This window comes from Anguilla rostrata, unplaced genomic scaffold (genome assembly GCF_018555375.3).
Source record: "Anguilla rostrata isolate EN2019 unplaced genomic scaffold, ASM1855537v3 scaf0952, whole genome shotgun sequence".
In the NCBI taxonomy this organism is placed as follows: Eukaryota; Metazoa; Chordata; class Actinopteri; order Anguilliformes; family Anguillidae; genus Anguilla; species Anguilla rostrata.
Window position 1 is genome coordinate 29,794 of NW_026986315.1, and position 17,333 is coordinate 47,126.

The 17,333-nt window shown below is 47.8% G+C and overlaps 1 protein-coding gene across 1 annotated transcript in view; it reads left to right on the forward strand.

Moving 5' to 3' along the window:
- The window catches only part of LOC135246857 (NACHT, LRR and PYD domains-containing protein 12-like), a 58,194-nt gene that overhangs the window by 26,782 nt on the left and 14,079 nt on the right, over nucleotides 1–17,333 (forward strand). The window contains exon 4 of the mRNA XM_064320142.1: nucleotides 8,305–8,478. Coding sequence (XP_064176212.1) covers nucleotides 8,305–8,478 — 174 coding nt within the window. The remainder of the gene's footprint in view (nucleotides 1–8,304; nucleotides 8,479–17,333) is intronic.

The window sequence follows — 17,333 nt, forward strand, 5'->3', positions numbered from 1 at the left end:
GGTCACACGGTCCCCTGGACTCACGGTTGCTCTTTACACAAAACAATTCAAGTTGTCACACCTATTCCTCTGCGCGAGGAGAGAGTGGCCCACGGCCGCTTACGGTCTCTGATCCAGGTGCAGAAAGGCGCCTGGTGTAGCTCAGATGAAATCCCCAGCAGCTCTCTCTTCCTGTGGTTGTGCTGGTCTATAAAAGCCTGCCTGCTCGTCAGCGCAAGCAGCTTCAGGTGAGCGCCGGCAGCCAATCTATCAAGCAGCTGCAGGTGTGCAGCAGAGTGGAAAATTCCCCTTACCTTCCCTCTGCTGCAGCCCTGTCCATGGTGCTGCCTGGTGTCACCTTAGGTGTTCTGTCTGGTGCTGTCCAGGGTCCTGAACGTCTCCAGGCTGTGGTTTGGTAAGTAGCGCCCACTCACGACTTTTCCCAGAAGCCGCCAGTGTCGATGGGCTCGGCCGTCTTGGTGGTCTCGTGGGGAGCACCGATCAGGGATCGGGGCGCCACAAAACCCATAGGAGATGAGGGAAGATGTGTTCACCTAACACAGAGCTCACCCCCAGAACTGAGTGAGCTACCGGCCTCCTGGTGATGTTCAGGCGGTAGAACCTAGCAAAAGTATCTGGAGAAACCCAGCCTGCAGCTGAATAAATATCCTGCAAGGAGATCCCATGGAATAGTGCACACGATGCAGCCATGCCCCTCATAGAATGAGCTCTCAGGCCCAAGGGGGGCATTATCCTCTTTGAATCATATGCCACAACAAGAGTTCCACAAGCCAGTGGGGCAGCCACTGCTTAGAGATGCTTTCCCTTTGCAGACAGGGGCCCAGGTGACTATGAGCTGGTCGCTCTTTCTAATAGCCTTAGTCTTTGTCGTATACATGTGGAGAACACAGCATATGCAGCCTAGGCTCCTCGTTAGAGGAGAAAAGTGGTGGGTGAATAGCAGCAAGCTCCAACACCTCACATGTGAAAGGAGGGAAGCTTTTATGCATAAAGGCTGGATTGAGCTTAAGAAAAAGCCTATCCAACTTAGGGGAGAATATTGTGCATAAGAGATGCACTGAGAGCGCATGGGCGGTTACTGACTCACTTAGCTGAGGCTAGTGCAAGCAGCAGTGCTGTCAAGAGAGACAGCAATTTTAAATCTCATGTATAGACTCATACAGCCTTAGAGACAGATCCTCCAGCTCCAGTGATAAATCCCAAGGGGAAATGAGCTTTTTAGCAACAGGCAGAGAACAGTGAGGCCCCTTCATGAACCTGTGAATGAGGGGGTGCTGCCCCACTGCATAGTCTCTGAAACCAACATGACAAGCAGTGATATCTGCCCGGTAGACCTTAATGGTAGGAAATGATTTCTCTTTATTCATAAGGTTCTGTGAAAAGCACAGCACGTCAGAAACAGAGCTCTGATAAGGCACTGACTGACGAGAGGCACACCATCTTTAAAACACCTGACACTTATTGTCATAAAGTGGCCTGGTAGAGGGCGCTCTCGTGCTCTGGACGGTTGCAGTCATCCGAGGGGGAAGCCCTAATGTGTTGAGGTTATGCCTCTCACGGGCCAAGCCCATAGAGCTACTCGCTCGGGGCAGGGGTGGTGTATTTCCCCGTTCACCTGAGACAGGAGGTCCGTGCGTAGCGGAAGCGTGCATGGCTGTACATAAAGGAGAGGGATAATCTCCGGCAGCCACGGTGATTTCTGCCACCTGCGTGCGATTAGGATCAGTGTGAAGCTCTGCTCTCTCACTCTGGCTGGAGTGGGAAAGATGAGAACGAGGGGGGAAAACACCTCTGAAGTGATCTACAGCTGCACGGCCAAATCTCTGCCATAGCATTTCCTCGATCTGGAGATGGAGACACCATTCCCTGTACAGTGGGTTTCCCCTGACAGCAGATTCATGCCTGTGTTCTGAATACCTGGTCACGCGTACCCACAGAAAGTGACGGCTGCTCCAGAACAACAGTCTGTGGGCTAGACCATGGAGCTGGAGGGAGCGCATGCCACCTTGGTGATTGACATATGCTACCGCAGTCATTATCACAGCGTACGAGCACATGATGTCCTTTTAGACTGGGAAGAAAAGAACAGAGAGCTGTCCATATAGTTAGTAGCTCCAGATAATTGATGTAAGCTGAGCGCAGCTGGGTTGCCCATGTCTCATTCACCATGTGACCCTCCTGAGTGCCCCCCCCCCCCTCCCCAGATGTATTAATATATTATACAGCATATTTTAAGTCATTCTTTTTGTAGGCCATGGAGTAGATTTTAATCTAATCAGTTAATCATTATTAATCAATTATTGGGTGCCGACGATTGATTAAAAGAATTGCACAAAATGTTCCAATCGTTCTGACATATTGAACGTGAAAGAGTGCTGTATGTTAACATTTTGAAATTATATTGCCTCAAATGTTTGTTTAACACTGAGATCCAAGAAAGGAAGTTGAGAACCGTCCTTCTTTGGGAGCTGGAAGTAATGAAAATAAAAACTATGTTGGGTTTGATCTCTGGGAACCACACGTATTTCCCCCTTTTTGTAAGAAGGAAGGAATTTATTCCTCTTAAACATGGGAGCACTCTCTTGTGTTTGAGAGTAAATGACTCTGTTGAAATGGGGGTTTCACTCTGAACTGGTACACGGTACTCTCTGTCAGCGCCAAACTTGGATGCTTCTATGGAGGTCTGGACCGGATGTCATTCCTTAGAGTTGGCTTTCAAACACAAGATGATGAAAGAGAAGTTTATTTATGGCACCAATGCAGTGATATGTTCAAGCAGAGATGCACACTTCAGTCAGTGTATAAGTAAGCCAAGTACTTTGGATGCACTGTAGGAGAAAGAGTACTTTATCATATGACTAAATATGAGAGTTGCCAATAACTATGAATAGAAAGCTTTAACAGTGTTAAGAGGCAATTTGGATGGCAGGTATGCCATCCCGCCAAGTTACGCCTTGGCGGGGGCATGCCCCATACCTATACAGCACCGAGAGTTTGGCACTTTTCAGGGTTCCCCACAGAAATAACCACAATAGCCACAGACACTCAACTCTTAAAAACATTAAATTCTGTACATTCTGACCCTATTTCAACAGACAATCTTGCCTCACCGAAATTAAATACGATGTATTCCAAAGCAATGCTACCCAATATTTCCTAAATTCTTTCAAGTCACTTGGCCCTGTGTGTATAAGCATGCACTACATGGACAGGCCAAACATATGTGTGGATGGCTTTCTCACAGTCAAGATTGTCTGTTGAAATAGGGTCAGAATGTACAGAATTTAATGTTTTTAAGGGCTGAGTGTCTGTGGCTGTTGTGGATATTTCTGTGGGAAACCCTGAAAAGTGCCAAACTCTCGGTGCTGTATAGGAATGGGGCATGCCCCCGCCAAGGCGTAACTTGGCGGGGTGGCATACCTGCCATCCCAATGACTGTGGGCAACAAAGGAAGTTGCCTCTAAAGAACATTAAAGATTAAGCTCATGCATGCTCAACGTGCATTGGTTTTGATTTCTTCCAAAAGTTGCTGGATGAAATCTGTTCGTAACAGCAGGTACGCACACACACACACACAGCACTCTTGCGCATCAATGCTGGAGGAGATGTAGGCTACAGCTTAACGGTGTGTTGCTGAAGTGGTTAGTAGAGCATCAATCCCTTTTTCAAACGTGTGAAAATGAAATGCAATTAGTTATAGACACTTAATTGCATTTGAGAAAATATAGGCATAGTTTGCTTTGCAAGATAGTTGGCTAGTACAAGCTAAAGTTAGTAGCCACCCCTCAATCCGGTTGTTTAGCCTTCTGGCTCGCTAGCTAGTCGTGATTTGTGATAACATAGCATGCTATTTAATATTGGTAAAGGAGAGCTGTGTGAATCTCATGGCAGTGAGCTGATAGTTTTTACCACCACTATCACAGGTTATAGTTAGCAAAACACTGAATTCCATTTGATATCTCCAGTTCAAGATGCAGAGGAAAATCTTGTCATTCTTTTAAAAAACGACAGAAAGCCAGCCCTGTCCTCAGTCAGGAGGTTGATAGTGCAAGAGGTAGTTTATCTTAGGTGAGATTTATAGTGATAGGCTATTTTTCCTTCATGGAAATGTATGCAGATTTAATTGTGTGTAGGTGTGGTCACAGGTTATATCTACTTAGTCTAGTGGTGATGTTAGATCTTTAACGGAGGCTGAGCAGTTTGGAAAATAGGTTACTACTGCTCAGTCTGAGCTTTTATTGGCAATGGAGCAGATACTGCTATGTGATGTCAGCACAGTCTCGTATGTACGCATGCTGCTTCCTATGCATTGTGTTTGAAAATACATCTATTACCATGTTGGCAGGTTCGTTTCATCTGTGGCTTTATTATCTATGTCCTCTAAATTAATTTGCATTGTGGATGTAGTCTTTTTATGTGAATTTATGCCCCTTAAAATTTTTGGGTGAAGCAGACCAGATTTCGCTCTTTTTCAGGAAAAGTGGCAGCAGTGTAGAAGTGAGTGAATAAGTGAGTGTCATTTTCAATAACCATAACAGCACAAATAATTGACATGAAAATCTCTAAGTAAATGTACAGTATTTACCCTAATATAAAGTGGGAGATTACCAAGCTACAAAAACTGATTTAGTGAAGTTTTAAAATAATCCCCCCCCAAAGTCTATGAATGTATATGTCAAATTGCAGAAAATTGCGTCATTATTTTCTTTTTTTTCTGGGGAAGGGTCCCCATGCCGCCCGCTCTAATTGTGCCCCTAATTGTGCATGGATGCATGCGCGTGTGCGGTCGCAGTTATTGCGGATTCACGCTTGTTACCTTAAATAAGATATGGCCCTGCATTCAAATCTGAAATTGATCCGTATTTGCCAGGAAAACAGCTAAAATTCCCTTTTTTACATGAGGCTAGAGCCATTGTGGAACAAGCTAGTTTGTGACATCATTGGCATTAGTCTCGGCTGCTCAATTTTTACTGCTAGATGGCTGACTTTCAGTGAGCTCAACGACGAATCCGGAGGAAAGAAACAAAACAAAAAATGCATAGAGAGTCCTTTTGTATTGTCCCAGGGTGCTCAAATGAGTATTACTACATAATACCTATCATTTTCATGAACTGCCTCTGACGAGACTGCAACCACTGAGCTGCTGGCTGCTCAGAAATGGAAGAGTCCACCTGTGGGACGGGGCGACGGGTCTGCAGTGATGATTTGTTCTTCAGACCACGAACCGAGTGAAGCCAGATGCTGTGGTTGGGCGGGAGGGCAAAATTAGCAGTGAACTTATCTACAGTATGTCAGAGTTTAGATTATGGCCTCAGAGAGAGAAACAGTGAACTGGATGCAATATTTGCTTGAAGAATGCTGCCTACCATCCCCTCCACGAACATTAAAGGAACGGGACCTTTATTATTTTGTACCAGTGTTTGGGTTCTCGGTTAGCGTTTGCCGGATATCGGCTTCGCTACTATTATTTCTTTGTTTTTTTTCCCGTTCCCCCTGTTTAGTCCTTCGGGATTTAGGGGCTACTTGTAGTAGCCTGGTGGTACCCTTGTCAGTGTGCTTGTGAACCTCCGAACACTACCCATTCCCCTTTTCACACAAGTAAACTTCCATGCTTTATATATAATGGTGTGGGGGTGTTGGAGAACCAGAAGCGACTAATATAGGGGAATGAAAAGCTAACGCTACCGGAAGCGTTAGCCACAAAGTCCCGAAGGATAAAGGAAGGGGAACACCCGAAAGTAAAACACAAAGCAAATAAGATCTTTGGGAGAGTAACTCCCGCACACAAAGGATCATAAACAAGAACCAAAAACCACGGAGTAAAAAGCCACTAACGAAGGACCACCTTGTCCAGCCGTAAAACTGGCTCGTGAAACCAAAAGCGACACGTAAAAACCAGGGCGAAAAAGAAGAGGACCAGTGGTACAGAGGCGAAGCTCTGGTACCAAACCCAAAACTGGCCTTAAAAGAAAATAGACAACTGAGTAGCAAAACTTACTCAGCGAAAAGAAAAACCTGAGATGCAGCTCAGAAAAACACAAACAAAATACATACCAGGGACAACGTCCCAATACCCACCGGCTCACACGAGCTCAAAAGAAAAGTATGAATACTCTTAAGACGTCAGAATGCGCTCACAGCGCTAAGAGACTGAATCGCCTTAACCGAGGACACAGAACCAACCACAACACAATTCTGTAAATCGTCCAACGAGCACCTATACCAATATCGTACCGGCTTTGTGATAATGGGGTTTTACACAGAAGCGCCGATGACTGTTCTGTCAGTGCTTATAAAGGCACCTCCCCAGGTAAAAATAATTGGGACTCAGACACCTGGAACAAATTAAGAAGTTCTCAAAGGTCGGGTGCCTTCTAGTGGCAGCACAAGGCCACTACACCCCAGAACCATGACATTATATTGGTATTCAATAATTTAACTGAATTACGTCCTAATATATTCATGTTTGGTCTTGTTAGAAAGGGATTAAATTCCTAAATATTTTGGTAATAATATGGTTCTTAGCCATGCTTTCAACAACATAAGGTCACTTTCATTAAAAAGTACACTGTCAGCTTTTAGATAGGCCAGTCCTTGTCATAAATGAGTCTGCCTCCCTTTCTACATCTGAACGTGGCATTGCCCAAACAGGGCAAACATGCTCAAGCCATGTTGCGTCAAGTGTTTATGATGGCCTCAGGAAAAAGTTGTGTTGTGTTGCAGTTGGTCTTTATTTTGGTGGTGGTTTCTTGGTTGTGCGTTTTAGTTCATTTCCTTTGTTCCTGTGGCACTGGAAGAGGGGAATACTTTGATAAGGTCTGATTCTTCAATCTTTCTTTTCTGGTAATCTAAATTTAGCATCTTGTTTGATGTCTTCTGTTTTGTTTTGTAACTTAGATGTAGACCTGATACAGAGTTTGTTTTGGTTTGTCAGTTGATTCCACCAGGTTACTGTTGACTGACCTATCAATGATTGAATTCATAATTGTCATTTTCAATAATACTTGTTAAATTAAATCACATAAAATATATTTTATATGTAGGTTAAGTGAGGGGTTTTAGCACACAATACCACTTGTGTTCAGTATTCAGAGTGCTGAACATTTTAACAAGGGCATTGACTGAAGCACTGGATTCAGAAAATAAACATATTTTTATTTAATTGTTGCTTGCCCAACAATGCCTCCTGGAGTTTTAAATACACTGCTGTCTGAGCTTTAATCTCAATATAAACTGCCGCTGGGTCCATACAGCCTGCTCACTGCTTATTCCTGTATTTTAATGCATAAACACAATGTGCGGATGTTCCTCTGTCATACAGTACTGCACTGCTGCCCTGCTCTCCCTGGGAGTATCGGGGCTCCCCCACTCCCTGCCCACTGATCCCTTAGCAGTGTGCAGCACCAGGGGGTCCTGAGACGGCCTCAGCACAGGGGCTCAGCTGATCCCTTAGCAGTGTGCAGCACCAGGGGGTCCTGAGACAGCCTCAGCACAGGGGCTCAGCTGATCCCTTAGCAGTGTGCAGCACCAGGGGGTCCTGAGACAGACTCAGCACAGGGGCTCAGCTGATCCCTTAACAGTGTGCAGCACCAGGGGGTCCTGAGATGGCCTCAGCACTGGGGCTCAGCTGATCCCTTAACAGTGTGCAGCACCAGGGGGTCCTGAGACAGACTCAGCACAGGGGCTCAGCTGATCCCTTAACAGTGTGCTGCACCAGGGGGTCCTGAGATGGCCTCAGCACAGGGGATCAGCTGATCCCTTAGCAGTGTGTAGGATAAGGGGATCCTAACTAGCTGGCTGGTAGCTGTCGGCTGCCTAGCATGAGAAACCGACAACACACAAATCAGATTTGTGTAGGTCAACAACCGTCTCTTCTTAGTTGAAAGCTCTTTGGTTTTCCCCATGGTCATAGACGATAAAGGCATTTTGTGTGTGTGCAACCTCATATTTACATGCCAGTGATACAAGGAATGGTGAAAGGCAGCTATACAGTTTCTGGGGGCTGAGATCAAATAAAATAAAAAATTTCTTCAGATGCCACTTCAGATGTTTAGTTTTATTTTAAATATTTTTTATGGGTACCGATAATTTTGACCCCTATGCTTTTGAGAAAACTGCTATTACTCAGAAGTTTTTTTAAAAGAATATTTTTTAAATTATACTGAAAGTAAGTCGTTTCTCCAAATGTTTGAGCAGACAATTTGCATCATTGGGTATATTGTTTGTCTTGCACAATAATCTTTGCTAATTTTTGTAAAGAGGGCCAGTAATTCCTGAGTTGAATGTATAAACTCTTCTTTGCAGACTGAACAGCTGTGACCTCACAGCGAAGTCATGCGATATTGTGGCCTCAGCTCTCCAGTCATCAAACTCAACCCTGACAGATCTGGACCTCAGCTACAATAACCTGGGAGATTCAGGAGTGGAGCTGCTGTGTGCTGGACTGATGAGTCCAAACTGTAAACTACGGAGACTGGGGTGAGTAGTGCTGTGTACTGTGTGACATTAACTAAATCGAATTACTGGCAATGTAAGGGTTTGAATTTTGTCACAGGGAAGACTAATTTCCTGACTCCATTCATGGATGTTTGTGTGAATGTGAGTTTGCATATAAGATTATTGACTGAGGTGTGCTCATGTGAAATGATGAGCAGCTTGACCCAGTATCCTGAAGAGAGAGACTAGCTACTGCTGCCGGGCATTTATCTAAGTGATCTCTGACATTAAGATCTTCAATCCTGGGAGGTAAATGTCCTGCTTATCCAGGAATCTAAAACCAACAACTATCTCTGGGATTAACCTAATTAAGATTTACCCCATTTGGGTAGCGAGACTATATAAATATCACAAGGCATGACTTCTGTATTATTCTATTAAATACCATTTGACTGACTCTAGCAGTTATCCATGAAGAGCTGCATATCCTGCTAGTGAATCTAACAATATGCCCAGTGAGTACCTCAGTAAGGGTGTCACCCCAAAACTTTACCCCAAAGTTACTGTCACTACCCCGGTTCTCTGATACACAGAGTGGCGAGATACACGTATGGGGAATGACATCCGGTCATCCAATTGCACCAAGTGTGGCTTTGACAGCCAGTACCGCATTCAATGTTACAGGAGACTACTGCCCTCCTGGAAGAACATATGGGACACTGCAGTGCTAATACTCTTCATATTCACTTCTCATGCGTGGCAATCAGGGCAGTTTTGGTGGATCTCTCCACCGGGGTTACAACAGTAACCTAAAGTTCTCTTTCATCATCTCATGTTTCAGATCCACCTACGGAAAGTTATAGACAGCTCCCAGAATGCCTTATGCTCACAGCTGAGATACTGTCAGGCCAGCAAAGGGTGCCTCCTCCCCTGAGGGGAGGGTGGTGTCTGGCACATCCCATGTAGAGAAGTACTAAAGACTTTCCACTGCCCAAAGCTATAACCAGGACCCAGGAACAATGTGAAGTACTAAAACCCATAGCAGATGAGGTGAGATATGTGCACCTCACACAGAGCTCACCCCCAGAACTGAGTGGACTACCGGCCTCAGGCAATGGAACCTAGCAACAGTATCTGGAGAAACCCCGCCTGTGGCTGAATATATTTCCTGCAAGGAGACCCCATGAATTGGGCCCACAATGCAGCCATGCCCCTCGCAGCATGAGCCCTAAGGCCCAAGGGGGGCAATATCCTCTTTGAATCATATGCCATAACAGTAGCTTCCACAAGCCAATGGGACAGCCGCTGCATAGAGATGCTTTCCCTTTGCAGGCAGGGGCCCATGCGACTTAAGATCTGGTCGCTCTTTCTAAAAGCCTTTGTCTTTGCCATATACGTGTAGAGAACACACACAGGACACAGCATATGCAGCCTATGCTCCTCTTCAGAGGAGAAAGGTGGTGGGTGAAGAGCGGCAAGCTCCAATTCCTCACATGTGAATGGTGGGATGCTTTTAGGCATAAAGGCTGCATTGAGCTTAAGAAAAAGCCTTTCCATCTTAGGGGAGAATATTGTGCATGAGAGATGCACTGAGAGCGTATGGGGGTCACTGACTCACTTAGCTAGTGCGAGCAGCAACACTGTCTGGAGAGACAGCAATTTTAAATCTCTCATGTATAGACTCAAACGGCCTTAGAGACAGAGCCTCCAGCTCCAGTGATAAATCCCAAGGGGAAATGAGCTTTTTAGCAACAGGCAGAGAACAGTGAGGCTCCTTCATGAACCTGTGAGTGAGGGGGTGCTGCCCCACACCATAGTCTCTGAACCCAACATGACAAGCAGTGATAGCTGCCAGGTAGATCTTAATGGTAGAAAAGGATTTCTCTTTATTCATAAGATTCTGTGAAAAGCACAGCACATCAGTAACAGAGCTCTGCTCTCTCTCTCTGGCGTCAGATAATTGATGTGAGCTGAGTGCAGCTGGGTTGGCCATGTCTCATTCACCATGTGACCCTCCTGAGTGCCCCCCCCCTCCCCCCCAGAGAGGGATGTATCTGTCCTCATGTCTTTCCTCATGAGAATGATCCTGAGAGGGGTTCCCTGAGTGTAAGAGTCTGTGTTTTCCCAGTGACGCAGAGTTGCAGAGAATGCGCACAGGGCTGAGGTGGAGGGATGAAATCCAACCCATAAAGCCCCGGATTCTTAAAGGTGAAACCACATTGTATGCAGTAACGCCAAGCAGCGACACCGCCTCCATTCATTTTAAATGAGAGGTGGCGGCACACCTCAGCAAGGCATTTTGGGATTGGCAGGTCTAGGTGGTGGGGCGGTGGGAGAGATGGTCAAAGTTTAACTTCAAGCCTCAGTCGGTACAACTACATGTCGTGGTAACCAATCAGATTTGATCTAAAGATCAGTCAAGTGAATTGTCCCCCTTTTCAAATTTTAGTTTAGTTCCACAATGGAGTACTCCCTTTAATTGTCGTGTTGGGTTTCCCAACGATCCTGTGCTGCCCTCCTGCAGAGACGCTGACCAGAGGAACGCAGCGTGGAGGAAATCTCTGAAATTGTCGGTGGCTCTGCTGTGTAGACAGTCATTAGTCTATGTACAGTGTAAATTTCACAGAAGATGCAATGCTGCTGATGAGCTAATGGCTAGTCGATGTCAGATAAGCTAATGATGTTTGTCTGCTTGAATGTCCATGAATGTATATTCTGCTAGATTGCAAACAATTTTATTTAAAAAATAAATGATAGCAGCACAAATGTTTTACCAAAGAAACTGGTGATTCTGAACAATAACGTTTATCGGATAACAATGAAGCACATACTGATGTACTTGTGAGATAAACGTAGAAGAAGTGAAATCAAGGTGACCATAAAACTAATAATGTATTAATTGAGAGTTGTTTGTGCTCATTTCTGCCAGCCATCAAGCTAGCTAATCAGACCTAACTTTGATGACATTAGCTAGCTAATCCATTTCAGATAATGATAAAAACCAATACTCCTACTTCTATTTATACAGTGCTATCCCTCCAAGCAGAAATGGATCCATTTCATATTAAATTTAAATCACAAAATTAAATAGGGAGCCTAGACTAACATAATAATTCAAATAACATATATTACATTTTAATAATTTTAAAAGTTTTTATTCAAACTGGACAATGATAACATGAAACACAACATTAAACCCGGTCAACATTTAGCCAGAATCAGTGTGGCTTCACCATAACAGCCCCTGTGGCAAAACCTGAGAGGCTGACACCATCAGCCCCTGTAGTCTGAGGCATGTGTGATACTGTACTCTCAAGCCCGGTTTGGACTGAGAGAGACATACTCTGAGAGATAAAATGCAGTCCGCTGATAGACAAGCTCACATGGATACAGAGTATAAATCCAGTCACAAAAACGTTACTGTGGCAAAAGAGTGCCACCCCTCCTAACCAAACACACTCACGGGAGACACTGTTTCCGGTTCTTAGCACTTCCGTGCTATTTTATTTAAGCTCTTGGCTTTTCTTTTTACAATCAATAATCACAGACGGTTTTTCGCGCCGTCTTCTCCCCGGCGCTCCTCTCCCTCCCTCCGGCTTCCGGTCGTGCTTTTAAAAACCCCAGGCTCACTGTTGAAAGCAATCAGAGGCAATCAGCGCAATTAACAATTATCGGCGCTGATTACCTCCAGCTGACAGTTGTGACGAAGGGTCCGAGAGCCGCTCCTCTCACTCTCTCTCTCTCTGCAGCCGACGCTCAAACCACGCCCACTCCACCACATACCCCCACCGCCCGACTTAGGCCGGGGAGCCATCCGGCCGATGACCAACCCCCCCCCACCCCCCCCTCCCCTCCTGGGGGCGAGAGAGGAAGTCCGCCACGACCATCCGTGCACCCGGTCTATGGATCACCTTGAAGTTAAAAGGCTGCAAAGCCAGATACCACCGAGTGATCCAGGCGTTGGTATCCTTCATGCGGTGGAGCCATTGGAGGGGGGCATGGTCCGAACAGAGGGTGAATGGTACCCAGAACCAGACCCAGAAGGTAATACCGGAGGGCTCCGACCGCCCACCGAATGGCGAGGCACTCTTTCTCCACCGTGCTGTACTTCGCCTCCCGTTGTGATAGTTTTCGGCTAATGTACAGCACAGGGCGGTCGACTCCCTCCACCTGCTGGGTCAAAACCGCCCCCAGCCCTCTGTCCGACGCGTCGGTCTGCAAAACAAAAGGGAGAGAGAAGTTAGGTGTGAACAAGAGCGGCTCCCCACAGAGAGCTTCTTTTACCCTCTCAAACACCCGCTGGCACGGCTCCGTCCACTGGACCGGATCTGAGGCACCTTTTCGGGTTAAGTCAGTTAGGGGGCTGGTTAGCTCCGAAAACGCCGGGATGAACCTTCTGTAATAGCCAGCCAGCCCCAAGAACCTCCATACCTCTTTTTTTGACTTGGGTCGGGGAAAGGCTGCAATCGCAGCGGTTTTGTCGACTAGAGGCCGCACCTGTCCACTTCCCAAGTGGTACCCCAAATACCGTACCTCCGCTCGGCCAATAGCACACTTCTTTGGGTTAGCCGTGAGCCCTGCCTGCCTTAATGACTCGAGCACTGCCCCCACATGCTGCAAATGCTGCTCCCAGCTGTTGCTATGGATGATTACATCATCCAGATAGGCAGCAGCATAACCAGCATGCGGACGCAATACCCGATCCATTAGGCGCTGGAAGGTGGCAGGGGCCCCGAATAACCCAAACGGAAGTGTCCTGAATTGGTACAAACCATCCGGAGCGGAGAAAGCCGTTTTTTCCTTAGATTTGGCAGATAAGGGAATCTGCCAGTAACCCTTGGTTAAATCCAGCGTCGAAAAAAATCGAGCCGTGCCCAGCCGATCCAAGAGCTCGTCGACCTGAGGCATTGGATAAGCATCAAACCGTGACACTTCATTTACCTTTCTATAATCCACACAGAAGCGAATAGACCCATCAGGCTTACCTACCAGCACAATGGGGCTACTCCAGGGACTGTGGGATTCCTCTATTACCCCCAGCTCTAGCATTGCCTTTATCTCTGCCTGAACCAATTTCTTTTTGTGTTCCGGCAATCTATAGGGGCGGGTCCGCACCGTCACCCCCGGGGAAGTCTCTATATGGTGGTGTATGAGGTGCGTGCGTCCTGGTATGGGGGAAAACACATCAGCAAAACGCTTTTGCAACAAAGCAAGGTCTGTTCTCTGATTCGGTGAGAGATGGTCATCTGAAAGGGTTGAGATCTGATTGGATGAATTTGGTACCTCCGGACCCAGCTCATCTCTCTCCTTATCCACCGTAACCAGAGAGACAGCCACTACCTCCTTCCACGCTTTCAGGAGATTGAGGTGATAAATCTGTTTTGCCTCTCTATCCCCTCTCTATTCCCTCTCTATCAGTACGCTGTACCTCATAGTCAACTTCCCCCACTCGCCGTGTGACCGCAAAGGGCCCTTGCCACTTGGCGAGTAATTTAGAACTAGAGGTAGGGAGTAACACAAGAACTTTATCTCCCGGTGAAAATTGCCGTAGTTTAGCTCCTCTGTTATAATGCTGTTGTTGACGTGCCTGCGCCTCGAGCAAATTCTCCCGTGACAACATACCCAGTGTATGGAGTTTTGCTCGCAGGTCCAGCACGTATTGTAATTCATTTTTACTAGGACTCGGACCCTCCTCCCAGTTTTCTTTAACTAGGTCCAATATCCCCCGGGGTTTCCTACCGAACAGTAGTTCAAAGGGAGAAAATCCCGTGGAGGCCTGGGGAACCTCCCGCACTGCAAACACCAGAGGAGATAACCACTTATCCCAATTACAGCTATCCTCATGAACAAACTTCTGGATCATAGACTTCAATGTTCTATTAAAACGCTCAACCAGCCCATCCGTTTGGGGATGGTACACGCTAGTTCTAATAGAATGAATGCCCAATAACCCATACAGCTCGCGTAGTGTGCGTGACATAAACTGGGTGCCCTGGTCAGTCAGAATCTCTTTCGGGATTCCGACTCGGGAGATTATTTGAAACAATGCCTGCGCAACACTTTTTGCCGAAATGCTGCGCAAAGGAACTGCTTCGGGATACCTTGTCGCATAATCCACCAGAACTAACACGAAACGGTATCCCTGCGTGCTCCGATCAAATGGCCCGATGAGGTCCATCCCCACTCTCTCAAAAGGGACCTCCATTAGCGGAAGGGGGCGCAACGGCGCTTTTGGTATAGCCGGGGAATTTACTAGTTGGCATTCAGGGCACGACGCACACCACTGACGCACGTCGGCCCAAATGCCCGGCCAATAGAAGCGGGCCATTATCCGGTTCAGTGTTTTCTCATACCCTAAATGACCAGCCATGGGGTTAAAATGAGCCGTCTGAAAAACCATTTCCCGAGAGCTTTTAGGCACCAGCAATTGGGTGATTTCCTCGTTAGTCTGAGTGTCACGACACACTCTGTATAACCTATCCCAAATTATTACAAAATACGGGTGAGTGAGTGTTGCATCAGGGCGCACCTGTTGACCATCAATGGACATCACGCGGTCAAAGGCAAAGCGTAGGGTGTCATCACGAGACTGCTCGAGTGGGAAATCCTCCATGGGGCGAAACACCGGTACCTGCGGAGTCTCCCCCGGAGGCTCCACTGGTGCCGGCTCCCCCTCTGCCGTGTCGGACGACCCCACGTCACCGCTGACGGCAGCACACACATCACACAGCCCTACCCGTCGTGAACGCATCCCCCCTACCTTACCAGCTGCCTGGCGAAACCCCGGCCAATCAGTGCCTAAAATCAGAGGGTGCGAGAGGCGGGAGCTAACCGCAGCCTTTATTTTATGTTTTTTCCCTTGACACCGAATTTCCACTGAGACAATAGGGTACTCGTGTAAATCCCCATGCACACACCTTATAGATACCCTTGATGCTTCTAACAACGCCTCGGGTCGAACCAGGCTTTGTCGAATCATGGTCTGCATAGCCCCTGAGTCCAACAGCGCCTGGTGTTCACTCCCTTGAATCCTTACCAGAATACAGTATGCTCCGTCTGGGTAGGGAGCGGAGGTGGGCGGGCCGACAACACGAACCACCTGCCCCACCTCCATGAGCGGGCACTCGCGGCGCAGGTGACCCGGTTGTCCGCACCGCCAACACCCCGGTCCGGGGGTCTGAGGAGCTCTCTGTGGGTCGCACCCCTCCGCCACTGAGCCTGGGGCTGGGGAAACAGGAACAAAAGGGTTGTTACGGGAAAATGAGGGGGTTTGGGCACGGGGAAGGGAGGAAGAAAGGGGGGAAGGATGGGAACGAGGAAGGGCTCTCCTGCGCAGAGCCGGGTCTGCCTGTCCTTGCTGCTGCTGCTGCTGCTGCTGCTGTAACTGGCCACGGGGGTAGAGCGCCAGGTGGTCCTCCGCCAGGGTGACGGCGGCCGCCAACCCGGTCGGTCGATGGCACCTCACCCAGTTTGCCGTCTCCCCCGGGAGGCCATTGATAAACCGTTCAAGTGTCACCAGCTCTACCACTCCGTCGGCTGACCGGAGTTCCGGTCGCAGCCACCGTCGCGCCATATCCAGCAGTCTCTGGGCGTAGGCGAATGGCCGGTCCTCTCCTGCCAGGGCCGTCTGCCGGAACCGCCGCCGGTGCTCTTCCTGGCTGTACCCCAGGCGGGCCAGGACCGCCTTCTTTAAGTTTATGTAGACAGCCCGCGCGGCGGGGGGTAAGCTGTGCGCCGCTTGTTGGGCTTCCCCAGTCAAGAGGGGCAAGAGGCGGACGACCCACTCCTCCTCCGGCCATTGACTTGCCTTCGCTGCCACTTCAAACCCCTCCAGGAATGCCTCCGCATCGTCCTCCGGGGTCATCTTAGGCAAGTGCAGAGCTACGGGGGGTTTGTTCTGTCGCTCGCGGGAGCTGGTTTCTCCCGCAGCAGCCAGCTGCAGTAGAGCCTGCGTCTGCAGGGATGTCTGTCCTCGCAGAGCCACAAGTTGCTCGGCGTGCATCGCCGCCTGCCTTTCTTGCATTGCTGCCATCCCCTCCAGCATCCTCGCCAGCGCTACCACTGGTTGTGCCGGTTCCCCCTGCTCCTGGCTGTGTTCCATTTTTCTCCTCTGTGCAGTGTGTTTAATTTGATACCCCACCGCACGGGCCACCACTGTGGCAAAAGAGTGCCACCCGTCCTAACCAAACACACTCACGGGAGACACGGTTTCCGGTTCTTAGCACTTCCGTGCTATTTTATTTAAGCTCTTGGCTTTTCTTTTTACAATCAATAATCACAGACGGTTTTTCGCGCCGTCTTCTCCGGCTCCCGGTCGTGCTTTTAAAAAACCCCAGGCTCACTGTTGAAAGCAATCAGAGGTAATCAGCGCAATTAAACAATTAACAATTATCGGCGCTGATTACCTCCAGCTGACAGTTGTGACGAAGGGTCCGAGAGCCACTCCTCTCACTCTCTCTCTCTCTGCAGCCGACGCTCAAACCACGCCCACTCCACCACAGTTACACTCCAGGATGGGGAGAGATTGCTCTGAAACCAAGAGACAACAGATGTGTCAGAACTCGCTGAGTGTCCTGCACAACTCTGGGTTTCGAATTGGCAATAATCAGCCAATCGTTTGTATAAGTCAGTATTCTGATAACCCATTAGTCTCAATGGAGCCAGACCCGCCTCTACACAAAGACAGAACACTCGTGGACTCAGGGAAAGGCCAAAGAGTAGAACTGTGTATTTGTAGCAAACACCACGATGGGCGAAGTGGAGAAATGTTGTGTGAGGGGGATAAATGCCTACGTGGAAGAAGGAATCTTCCAGATTCATTGATGTGAAACTGGGATGTTATGTTAATCAATTAAGTGTTAATTCTTAATAAGAATGTTGATTGACTATATTTCTAT